The 13,538-nt window shown below is 38.3% G+C and overlaps 1 protein-coding gene across 1 annotated transcript in view; it reads right to left on the bottom strand.

Moving 5' to 3' along the window:
* Nucleotides 1–13,538, bottom strand: part of PLCB4 (phospholipase C beta 4) — a 421,917-nt gene that overhangs the window by 17,104 nt on the left and 391,275 nt on the right. Inside the window, exons 32-33 of the mRNA XM_081256673.1 lie at nt 4,991–5,106; nt 46–121 (exon numbers count right to left, since the gene is read on the bottom strand). Coding sequence (XP_081112799.1) covers nt 46–121; nt 4,991–5,106 — 192 coding nt within the window. The remainder of the gene's footprint in view (nt 1–45; nt 122–4,990; nt 5,107–13,538) is intronic.

Below are 13,538 nucleotides of genomic sequence, written 5' to 3'. Positions count from 1 at the left end.
CAGTATCTTCCGTAGTTGCTGCTGAAAAAACAGGCATTTTCTTACCTTAGATTTGTGATCTGATGTCAGCGTCTGAATTTTAATTTCTGTTTCTTTCTTCATTTCGAGACAATTACTTCCCCTGAAAATGGAAAACCACAAATGCATGCCAGGCATTAGATATCTTTCCTCTCCCAGGAACCTTTGCTCCAAAGCCTTCCAATGAAGACAATTTGTTCATCAAACATGGACGCCATGGCTCACTGGGCAACCTTGGTTCTTCCAGTAATAGATGCACACCTTACAAAATATCTGTATCGTGATTACTCAATTCAACCACTACACAAAGAGACATTTCAGACCTAACAATTATTTCATTGTTAAAGGTTTGTTTTCAGAGTTTCCATTTTGGTTCCTGCTTTTCTTCAAGCTATTCTTTATTTATTCAATAATACACTATTTAGGATGAGAACTGAAAAATAGGACCTCAGCCTTGAAGCGAGTTTTCAATTCTTCCACTTTGCTTGTAAAGCCAGATTTTTGTTTTTGACACATGCCAGCAAGGGAGAAAAATAGCATTTCTTGGCAGTGTAGGGTAATTTTTGCTTCTTACTCTATTGTGAGTAGGAAATATATAATAGGCAACTGCCCAGAAAATATTACTGCTTATTTCAGTGATTACTTTTTCATTTTGGAATATCCATATCATTGCTGAAACCAGAATAGGCCCTGAACTTCTGCTTTCAGCATATATGCTCTGATTTATTATGGCCTAAGTCAGAGTGCTTCATCATATTATTAATAGAGAGTGTCTCTGAAAGGCACATTTTAAGCATCCAACTTATCACTTCTCCATGGCTGGCACTGAGTGTGTTTCCCTCCTACACTGTTATTCAGTGAGCTTGCGGCATCACAGAAACATTCCCCCAGCTTAATTCTATCAATAGATAAAATCATTTTTCTCAAGTGCTCATGGAACATTCTCCAGGATAGATCATATCTTGGGTCACAAATCAAGCCTGGGTAAATTTAATAAGATTGAAATTGTACCAAGTATCATTTCCGACCACAATGCTATGAGACTAGATATCAATTACAGGAAAAGAGCTGTAAAAAATACAAACACATGGATGCTAAACAATAAATTACTTAATAACGAAGTGATCACTGAAGAAATCAAAGGAGAAATAAAAAAATACCTAGAAACAAATGACAATGGAGACACGACGACCCAAAACCTATGGGATGCAGCAAAAGCAGTTCTAAGGGGGAAGTTTATAGCAATACAATCCCACCTTAAGAAACAGGAAACACCTCAAGTAAACAACCTGACCCTGCACCTAAAGCAGTTAGAGAAAGAGGAACAAAAAGCCCCCAAAGTTAGCAGAAGGAAAGAAATCATAAAGACCTGATCAGAAATAAATGAAAAAGAAATGAAGGAAACGATAGCAAAGATCAATAAAACTAAAAGCTGGTTCTTTGAGAAGATAAACAAAATTGATAAACCATTAGACAGACTCATCAAGAAAAAAAGGGAGAAGACTCAAATCAATAGAATTAGAAATGAAAAAGGAGAAGTAACAACTGACACTGCAGAAATACAAAAGATCATGAGAGATTACTACAAGCAACTCTATGCCAATAAAATGGACAACCTAGAAGAAATGGACAAATTCTTAGAAATGCACAAGCTGCTAAGACTGAATCAGGAAGAAATAGAAAATATGAACAGACGAATCACAAGCAATGAAATTGAAACTGTGATTAAACATCTTCCAACAAACAAAAGCCCAGGACCAGATGGCTTCACAGGCGAATTCCATCAAACATTTAGAGAAGAGCTAACACCTATCCTTCTCAAACTCTTTCAAAATATAGCAGAGGGAGGAACACTCCCAAACTCATTCTACGAGGCCACCAGCACCTTGATACCAAAACCAGACAAGGATGTCACAAAGAAAGAAAACTACAGGCCAATATCACTGATGAACAGAGATGCAAAAATCCTCAACAAAATACTAGCAAACAGAATCCAACAGCACATTAAAAGGATCATACACCATGATCAAGTGGGGTTTATTCCAGGAATGCAAGGATTCTTCAATATATGCAAATCAATGAACGTGATACACCATATTAACAAACTGAAGGAAAAAAACCATGTGATCATCTCAATAGATGCAGAGAAAGCTTTCAACAAAATTCAACACCCATTTACGATAAAATGCCTGCAGAAAGTAGGCATAGAGGGAACTTTCCTCAACATAATAAAGGCCATATATGACACACCCACAGCCAACATCGTCCTCAATGGTGAAAAACTGAAACCATTTCCACTAAGATCAGGAACAAGACAAGGCTGCCCACTCTCACCACTCTTATTCAACCTAGTTTTGGAAGTTTTAGCCACAGCAATCAGAGAAGAAAAGGAAATAAAAGGAATCCAAATCGGAAAAGAAGAAGTAAAGCTGTCACTGTTTGCAGATGACATGATACTATACATAGAGAATCCTAAAGATGTTACCAGAAAACTACTAGAGCTAATCAATGAATTTGGTAAAGTAGCAGGATACAAAATTAATGCACAGAAATCTCTGGCATTCCTGTACTCTAATGATGAAAAATCTGAAAGTGAAATCAAGAAAACACTCCCATTTACCATTGCAACAAAAAGAATAAAATATCTAGGAATAAACCTACCTAAGGAGACAAAAGACCTGATGCAGAAAATTATAAGACACCGATGAAAGAAATTAAAGATGATACAAATAGATGGAGAGATATACCATGCTCTTGGATTGGAAGAATCAACATTGTGAAAATGACTCTACTACCCAAAGCAATCTACAGATTCAATGAAATCCCTATCAAACTACCACTGGCATTTTTCACAGAACTAGAACAAAAAATTTCAAAATTTGTTTGGAAACACAAAAGACCCCGAATAGCCAAAGCAATCTTGAGAACGAAAAACAGAGCTGGAGGAATCAGGCTCCCTGACTTCAGACTATAGTACAAAGCTACAGTAATCAAGACAGTATGGTACTGGCACAAAAACAGAAAGATAGATCAATGGAACAGGATAGAAAGCCCAGAGATAAACCCATGCACATATGGTCACCTTATCTTTGATAAAGGAGGCAGGAATGTACAGTGGAGAAAGGACAGCCTCTTCAATAAGTGGTGCTGGGAAAACTGGGCAGGGACATGTAAAAGTATGAGATTAGATCACTCCCTAACACCACACACAAAAATAAGCTCAAAATGGATTAAAGACCTAAATGTAAGGCCAGAAACTATCAAACTCTTAGAGGAAAACATAGGCAGAACACTCTATGACATAAATCACAGCAAGATCCTTTTGGACCCACCTCCTAGAGAAATGGAAATAAAAACAAAAATAAACAAATGGGACCTAATGAAACTTAAAAGCTTTTGCACAGCAAAGGAAACCATAAACAAGACCGAAAGACAACCCTAAAAATGGGAGAAAATATTTGCAAATGAAGCAACTGACAAAGGATTAATATCCAAAATTTATAAGCAGCTCAGGCAGCTCAAGAGCCAAAAAAACAAACAACCCAATCCAAAAATGGGCAGAAGACCTAAATAGACATTTCTCCAAAGAAGATATACAGGCTGTCAACAAACACATGAAAGAATGCTCAACATCATTAATCATTAGAGAAATGCAAATCAAAACTACAATGAGATATCATCTCACACCAGTCAGAATGACCATCACCAAAAAATCTAGAAACAATAAATGCTGGAGAGGGTGTGGAGAAAAGGGAACACTCTTGCACTGCTGGTGGGAATGTGAATTGGTACAGCCACTATGGAGAACAGTATGGAGGTTCCTTAAAAAACTACAAATAGAACTACCATATGACCCAGCAATCCCACTACTAGGCATATACCCTGAGAAAACCATTAATTCAAAAAGAGACATGTACCAAAATGTTCACTGCAGCTCTACTCATCATAGCCCGGAGATGGAAACAACCTAAGTGTCCATCATCGAATGAATGGATAAAGAAGATATGGCACATATATACAATGGAATATTACTCAGCCATAAAAAGAAACAAAATTGAGCTATTTGTAATGAGGTGGATAGACCTAGAGTCTGTCATACAGAGTGAAGTAAGTCAGAAAGTGAAAGACAAGTACCGTATGCTAACACATATATATGGAATTTAAGAAAAAATATGTCATGAAGAACCTAGGGGTAAAACAGGAATAAAGACACAGATCTACTTGAGAATGGACTTAAGGATATGGAGGGGGGCAGGGTAAACTGTGACAAAGTGAGAGAGAGACATGGACATATATACACTACCAAACTTAAGGTAGATAGCTAGTGGAAAGCAGCCGCATAGCACAGGGAGATCAGCTGGGTGCTTTGTGACCGCCTGGAGGGGTGGGATAGGGAGGGTGGGAGGGAGGGAGACGCAAGAGGGAAGAGATATGGGAACATATGTATATGTATAACTGATTCATTTTGTTATAAAGCAGAAACTAATAAAAAATTTAAAAACTAGGTAAAATCTTTCAAGGTAAATGCAGTGATAGGTTTTATTCAACAGTTTCGTCTGTTGGCATAAGCTAAGGATTCGTGTAATATTAAACATCAAAATTGCATTTTTTTTCCTTGAGTGTATCAACCTTATTATTTATTACCTAGCAATGCAAAATGATTTCTGGAATTTTTCCAACTGTAATTTGTCCTTCCTTCTCCCCCTCGACCCTCATGCACCTTAAAGGTACCATGAAAGACACAGTTATTACTTCATTAACCAACAGCTGCAGAACTTGAATAAAGCTCTTCTTTTCCACTTCAGTCACTCCCTTCAGCTGAGTGACTCACTTATTTTCCAGGAATCATTGTTAATGATGAAAACACAGTTAAGACTAAGTTCTTCCTTGGCCTAAACAGGCAGTTGAACTGTGGGAAAAGACAAAACATAAAAAGGCAAAAAGCCTCCAGAAGGACATATACAGCATTTACCCCTTCTTCTTCATTGCCTTCTCTAGGATTTTCTCATGAGTTGACTTCTCCTTGTCATACTGCGCCACAATTTTGTCAACTTGTGTGCAATGTAGCTTCTGCATGGTACTGTGCTCCTGAACGAGAAGAATTTGTAGTGACGAGTTAGACCTGTTGTGCAGCTGCTCAACTTTATCCCATGTTGGGCTGGCATAATTTTCACCAGCTCTTTCAGAGTCCTGATTTGAAAATCAAGGAGTAACTGAGTCTGGGAGCTGGAAAGACTTCCAATCTCCCACCCAACCCAACAGTTTCTTGTATTCACATAAGGTATCTCCAACGAGGGGGTTTCCAGCCTCAGTCCAATGAACATGCCCACCTCAAAAGGCAGCCCTGCCCACTGCTGGGCAACACCAATCATCCCAAAGTTCTTTCTTTTGCACATATATGTCTCCATAGAACTGCCACCCTTCCATCTTTGTTCTGCTGAGTCATCTAATTAGTCCACTGCCCCTTCTACAACCTAGTCCCAAAAACCCAAGTTCAGCTACCATATTTATTCTCTTTCACATGCTAAATATAACTATTCATTATGTAGCATGGCTTCTAAACACCGTGCACTTTTTGGAAGGTCTTGAATACCATCATTACACAATGAGAACCTCCACTGTGGTTGTCAATATCAGCTCATTTTGAATACCCATCAACTGATATTTTTGCCAGCTTCCTAATCTAGATGCACTCACAAGGCTGACAGAATGTTCAGGAACCCTGGCCTTCAGTTTTACAGATAGTTAAAATATTTCTCCATCTGCTTCCTTCAATCACTGAAAATGGGGCTGCAATGCTTTGAAAATAAGTATTTCTTTATAAACATTATTTCTTCCTGATAATTTGGCCACAGCCAGGGACTTAACTGAAATCAGATTTCTTTAGCTGCTCAGCCCCTAATCATAGAGGAAAACAGTTCAATCAGTAATATCCACTCTAAGATGGTGCTTGATGTTATATCCTAGTCTTACTCTTGAGAAACTTAGAGAAATGAGATGATAATAAAGTCTGGAATGGATCGACTTTGTTCAGGTTATGTAACTACCCTCATGGTCATGTTTCCTTTTGCTTATTTTTTTTAAGTGAGTAACAAAAGTGAGTGACTTATTTTTTTAATTAATTTTTTTCCTAAGGTAGGCTCACCTTTAACCTAATTCATGAATATCTTTAAAAATTTCATAAAATATAAATGGGGGAGGGATTTTGAACTTTCCCAAGATTTTCTTAATTTCCCAACACTGTTAGCAGGTTAACACAGGACTTGATTTACAGTTCATTTATATATAAATTCTTCAGAAATGCATTGGTGCATATGGTCTCAGCATTCCTGTCCAGTGAATAAATGCCTCTGGAAGAAGGCATGGACGAAGGTCATGCTAGGCAGGAAGGTTCTCGGAATAGGTCCTGATAACAGGGACAATGAGTGCTCCAAGGTTTTGTTACCTTGCTCTGGATTTGGGGTTAGGGAATTATATGTAACAATGTCCTGCTTAATTTGTGGTAACCTGAAACACCTCGTAAGTCCAGTCCTGTTACCAATATATGTGCCCTTTTGTGTTATAAACTAGGGGTTCTGCATTGGGTTAAGGACATGGACAGTCTTAGGTCTTAGGACAGGCTTCTTACCCTCTCAGTCTGTTCATCTTTATAATTGGGAGAGTGATACCTTCTTCAATCTTTATAATTGGGAGATTGTTGCCTACTTCATAGGGTTGTTAGGATTAAATATAAGAGAAATCATATTTCAAATGTCTGTTATACCTTATTCAAAATACAATTACATACAAACCTACTTATATTATTCAGTACTCATGAAAACATGCAGAGAGTGACCTGGGAGAAGGGAGAACAGCCTGAGAAGTTAAATCAATAAACTTTTCCTCCAAGCTTAACCTACTGCCGCAGGAATAGATTGACAGGTCGATGTATCCTTATTTAAATGGATTTAGCTACTCTTGCATTGTCATGGGGAAAAAACCCCACTAAATCACCCTACTACTAGCCTTCCTTCTAAGATTTAGCAATCATCATGCCTGTTTGTCACATGTATTAATTTTCCTGGGCAAATAAGGGGCTCTATGCAAATCTAGAATAAAGCATTTCAGAGGTGCCACATTCTTATGTCTCTTGCAAATATCATTGAAAGGAGGGTGGAGAAGATTGTTTCTTTAAATATTCTAGTGCAGCACAAGAAAAGGAAAAAAAAAGAGGCTCTGAGGATTGGAAGTAAGCTGACATAGACTATTGCTTAAGGAAGTATTCTGGTGAACCTTAATTAACCCAATTAAGATATGAGGAATGAGGGTGTTTGTACCATAAAGGCATTCATGATGGCTTGAAGTATATAAGATATGCTCTACAAGGGCAGGGAAAACCTCTTTTTTTCACCACTACACGGCCCAATGCTTGGCACACAGTAGATTCAATAAATATTTGTTGCATGAATTAAAAAAAATTAGCATGGAAAAGCAGTAAGAGGACTTGGATTCTGGTCCCAGCTCATCCTAGTGGCCTTGTGTAACAAACGTAAATCTTTCCAGGCTTCAATTTCTTTGTTAGAAAACTGAACAGGACCTTGTTTGTCCAACCTAATTCATGGTTATGAGCTGCAAGTTACCTAATGTATATAGAATTAAAAAAAAATAGAAGCATATTGAATTAAAATGATTACAATGAATACACATAACAAGAAAGCTCACCTTGAAAAATTATCTCTTGTGTTTCTCTCTGTGCTCAAAACTATCCCTGCGTGGTAGGTAGCAGGTATTGAAGTTTTGGGATAATCTGGTTCCCAGGCACCACTTCCCCTTTCACAAAGGAATGGGGACCTAATTACTGATCATCACATGATGGACGTGGCAGTGGGCTCAAGCCTCAGCTTCCTATTGTACAAACTAGAGGAGCCAGGAAATGATCTCTAAGCCTATTTATACTAAAAAAAAAAAATCTATCATTGATTTTATTCTTTTGGTCCTTAACTGAGTCATGAGACCCTATGGAAGAGATAAGTCCTTTTTCATTCTTTCAGGTCAAGAGTACCAAAATTAAATATGTTGACTTAAAAGTCTATCTTAATTGGAACATTTTGGGGAAATAAATGTACGGCTTTTAGCAGGATTTGTATATGTTTCTATCAAAGTTAAGAGTACCTGCTGTATATGTGTATATGTATAATTCATTCATTTTGCTGTACACCTGAAACTAACACAACATTGTAAATCAACTATACTCCAATTAAAAAAAAAAGAACTGTCTACCACCATCAACTGCTAAAGGAAAAAAAAAATCAATAGTAACCTCAAAAACTACAGTATATCTATTTTCTCAGTGGAAAAAAAGTTAAGAGTAAATTCAGTTTCTTCTGGGAACAACTTCTGCTGCAATTCATTCTTGTGGCTGATGTGACTATGGGCATAAATTCTCACGCCACAGACGATACTGAAACATCTGAGTAAATCGTGTTTGCTCAACACGCACCTCTGAGATTACCAGTAAGCTGCCTTTGTGGGTGGTTGCTGTGTCTCTGCCCATTTCTACTTCATGACAGAGTTGTAGGTCTGTTACTGACTTGTTACCACAAATTACATTTGATGAGTTTAACAGTAGTCTTGGTGTTTGCTATCAGCAAAACTGCTTGCATAGCAAACAGCATATTTTCCATTAGCAGCTTTACTGAAATGCCAAATTTTAGTCAGATTCTCAGGCATTTTATTTGACTCATCTAGTGATGCTGCTGCAAACTGGTGGTCCAAGGGATGCATTCAGTTTTTGTTATTTTTTTTTTTATTTTTTTTTTTTTGCCTACATGGTGTTTCAGAAAAAGACTGAATTAGTGGCCAATATTAAAAGAAGAGGAAATTCATGTAAGATTTCAGGTTCTGTGATTCTCCTTTAGGGAATGAAGCTGGCCCACAGACTCTCAAGGTGGGAAGACCTCAGACTCAGACCAATGGTGGGAACTGAGTCTGACTTGCCCTTTGGACAAGAATGAGTGCTCCCTGTTTTCTATATGGGGCCAACTTCCTTCATTTACTTCTTTTACCTCATCTGAGTTGGAATTCTTCTTCTAATGTGTTATTGGGGATATTTTTTTAACTTTGGGTTTAAATTTTTTGCTCTAAGGATTGGACCACATCTGATAATTGAAAAGCATGCTTGTCTTTTAATGAAAGCAACCCTAGCTCTGGACCCAGATGAGCCCTGCGCTAGTGTGGGATCACAGTTGCTTAGTTCTGCTCTTTCTGTGTCTCATCTAATGGACACTTGAAAAGCAGTCCACTAGTTTCCATTTCAAATTGAGAAAGTGAGAGACAAGTAGCAGTTTGACTGTCAACCGCATTCAGAGGATCAAAAGCAATTGACCATTGCCATTTTCCGAAAACTAGCCATGTTAGCTAGCATCTTGATCCCATTTGGGGCTCAAATGGTCATTACCTATCTTTTCTTCCCACTGTCTTAACAGCAGATCTCACAACTATTTCTTTGGCTCTCTTTCGTATATGGTAGATCCTCATTGTCATATCACTATTCCTTCTCCATCCTGCAGCTAACCTTTAAGTTTGGAAATAAGCTCTTATGGACCATACATTTCTTAAGCCACTAAGTTAAGTAAACCACATTCTCTGCTTCCCTTTCTGAGAAGTGGCATGATTTAATCAGGCTGGTATGTAATAGCTGAGAGTGCCCTACAGTCACTGAACATGGACTAAGTACTGGTCTCTGCTCTTGGCTACCATGTGCCATGGTTGACCCATGGGTGCTGTGATTGGAAGGTGCAGCATAGGCTACTTTCCCTCCTCTGTAGGTTATTTTATAACCCAGAGCTTTGAGGTAGCAAACCTTAGCCCCATCTTAGGTAACACCATAACTGTTAGAAAGGGTTATATAAATGTTGTTTCACAGAAAGGCTGGGGTAGTTAATCCTTACTATTGCTTGACAACAGGGCAAAACCCATTTTTCAGGGAGGCCTGCTCTGCACCTTACAGGCCTTTAGTGGGGTTTTCACTGAGGAATAGTAAAGAGTGCTAAATAATATTCCTAAAGAAACAGTTTTCAAACATTAGTGTGCATAAGAGAGGAGCTTATTTAAAATGTATTTCCTAGACTTCTCCTTGGAGATGATAACAAAGTCTCCAGTGGGCACAAGAATATGCAGTTCTATGAAGCCTCCAGTTCTTGGCCCAAGGATCATGTGTTGACAAAGCAGTCCCAAAGGATGCCAAGGTATCTGTGCCCTGTAGACTCATGACTTCTCTTAAAAACCTTTTACTAAGACCATCAAGATGTGTGGAAATAAAAACTAATGTGGGAAAACTCAGAGGCAACCCAATATAGTGATGAAGAGCTTGAGTTCTGGAGTCAGATCAGATTTGGTCCAAAGCTTGGCTCCACCATTTAAAAGCTAGGTGATTTAGTCAAGCTGTGTTTCTTTTAAGTATAAATTATCTCATCTGGCAAATGGTTGGTAGACTGTTTGCAAAAAGGGCCACAATGATTTCTCTTTCTGTATCCAATCCCCTTTGCAACCTGACTTTGTGGTTCCTCCTGCCAAGAAGTAGAGTCCTCATACCTTGAAACTGGGACAGCCTTGTGACCCGCTGTAGCCAAGAGAAGGAGGTGGAAGTGATGCTGTGCCAGTTCTGAGCTAAGGCTTGGTCTCTTGGGACCCCTAGCATGTGAACAAACCTGGACTACTGCTGAAGATGAGAGACCACAGAAAGCAGAGGCCTTCCAAAGTCAGCCAGCCCCCCACATCTGCCCACCACCTGCCAAACTGGTAGTGACAGCAGATGTACAAGTGAACCCAGATGAGACCAGGAACATCATCTAGCTGAGCTACAAAATTGTGGGCTAAATAAACAGTGGCTGTTTTTAGTCACTACATTTGGGGATAGTTTGTTACTCAGCAAAAGCTAACTGATACAAATTAATATAATTATAATACTCCTTTATATAATTGTTATAAGAATACCAAATAATAAATGCTTATGTATATATTAGCTAGTTTTACCTTTTGAAAAGTATTGACAGATAGAAAAACTAGTGTTAGGATAAATAAGATCAAATGGGATCAGGCACTAAGTGGGTCCAGTGGTAATAGATTCACCACATCCTCTCACCTCCTTCATCAGTGTTTCTTTTTTTCAGATTTAAAGACAAGCACATTAGTTGAGTAGACCTCAGTATATATTGGGCAAGTAAATATTCCAATATACCCTTAATCTTAAAAGTTGGCTCAGATGAGACAGTGGAAAGAATTAGGGAAGTACTATAGACTGAAAAATTACAGAAACTTTATAGAGAGAAAGGTCTAACAGTTTGAAAATAATTATTTGCAAAGCCTTTGGACAGTTCAAAAAGATGAAAAACACTTTAATTATAACCAGCATGAATGAGTTACATTGCTCTATGAACTTCTCTAAATTTCATTTTATTCATGTCTAAAATGTGGATAGTACCATTTGGGTTTCAGGGATATTGTGAGAATTTAAGAATGTATATACCATGTGTAACACAAAAGTGACACTAAATAAATGTCAGCCTTATTAGTAGTAGTAGTTCTATATAAAAAGATTATGGAATTCAGAGTTCATAAATTATACTGCCAAAGCAGGCTGAATAGAAAAGTGGGCCCCCTGTGTATTTAATGTGGGAGAAGGAATTCATCATAAGCTTATAATCATACATTTGTGACTTGAACTTCTGAAGTACATGAGGATATGGAAAACAAAGCATGAAATTCATTTGCCTGCTAAGAAATGCTTTCAGAAAGCATTCTGAAAAGCATCAGGCAAGCACTATATATTTTACTGTGCAATTTGGCTCTGTTACTTGACCGAAGGCATTTTGAAGGCTTCCTCCAAAAAATGTACACTAAAGCTGTTACGAAAGTCCACACAAATTTAGATGGTAGGATTTAGGGAGATTTAAAATCTCCTTTTAAGTTTTGGTTCTATTAGAATGTGGGGCTCCAAGAAGCTTGAAGTTGTTTCTGCAAATGAAGGCAACTTGGATTCTATTCAGCCATATAGAATTTATTTGTTACTAAATATTAATATTTCCTCACCAATAAGCGTGAAGAAAATGGAAGGAATAAAGTTCAGTGGCATCAGAGGTGGAGGGGAAGAGCTATCAAAGCTACCTGTAAATTCTCTCATGGAAAAATAATTTTTCACTTGCTATTGACTGAATATTTGTATCCCTCCCCACTCTGAATTCATATGTGGAAGCCCTAATCCCCAGTGTGTTTGGAGGGGGTGCCCTTGGGAGGTGGTGAGGTCATGAGGGTGGAGCTTTCATGAATGGGATTAGTGCCCTTATAAGAAGATACAGGAGAGAGATGAAAGCTCTCCACAACATGTAAGGAGCAGTAAGAAGGAGGCTGTCTGTAAACCAGGAAGGGGGCCCTCATCAGACACTGAATCGGGTGCACCCTGACCTTGGTCTTCCAGCCTCCAGTACTTTAAGAAAGAAATTGTTGTTTAAGCCACCTGGTCTATGGTAACCTGTCATAGCAGCCCAGACTGACTAAGACACCATCTTTGCCACTTTTCCGATTAAGCAGATAGGCCTGTTAATAGAACTGAGACAGTCTGAACTCGAAGGTTTAGATAGGGAATCAGCAGACAATTCTGCTCAGTGTTATATAGGTTAAGTTCTAAAGAACCAAGGAGCAACCTTCCTCAGCAGCTGTCCAGGTAACCAGTATATTGACACTGTACAAACTAGATGGAGATTTACATACTGTCCCATGTGCTGCCACTGCCTTTGATGCAACATGGGAACTTGTTTACTTACTGAAGCATCCAATATCCTTCACAGAATAATGCAATAAGAGTATGGGTTCCAGACTCAAGACAATTAGGGTTCAAATATTGGCTCTGCTACCCTCTAATGCTGGGGCATTAGTTACACAGCTTCACCTCCCTGATCTTAACTTCCACATGTGCACAATGGGGACTTAGAATTTATCTTATAGGGTAGAGAGTACAAGATGAGGTAATAAATATAAAGTGCTGAGCACAGCATCTGGAAAATACTTCACATACAAAAATCCTAGATGGTATATTATTCTTATTATTATCAGACATGGTATATTTCCTGGTCATGCCTCAAGGAAATATTAAATGAGACTCAGGCCAAAATGTTTAAATTTCCAATCAGTCCAAAGGCCATTGAGATGCCTGCCTCAATAACAGAGATCCAACTTAAACAGAAGGAAAATCTGGTGGATGACACCTTACCATATGCCTACCAACTCCATTCCTAATAACCAAAGTCATTGAAAGTGCACTTGCATTTCCTTTTCTCTCCCTTTTCTGTTCCCTTTCCATATTCCAGCTTGTTGCCAATGACCAAGAAAATGGAAATCCCTACTTGAGCTCTGTCTCCACACTTATAAAAATCTGTGGCGAGTTTCCCACATGGGCAATGAAAGGAATTTCACTGAATAGAATTGAAATTCGAGCAGTCTTTGAAGTGACCTCTATATCAACAAATCCATGAAGCCAATAATAT

Source organism: Mesoplodon bidens (assembly GCF_964165515.1).
Source record: "Mesoplodon bidens genome assembly, chromosome: 15".
In the NCBI taxonomy this organism is placed as follows: Eukaryota; Metazoa; Chordata; class Mammalia; order Artiodactyla; family Ziphiidae; genus Mesoplodon; species Mesoplodon bidens.
This window is presented reverse-complemented; position numbering and strand designations above follow the sequence as displayed.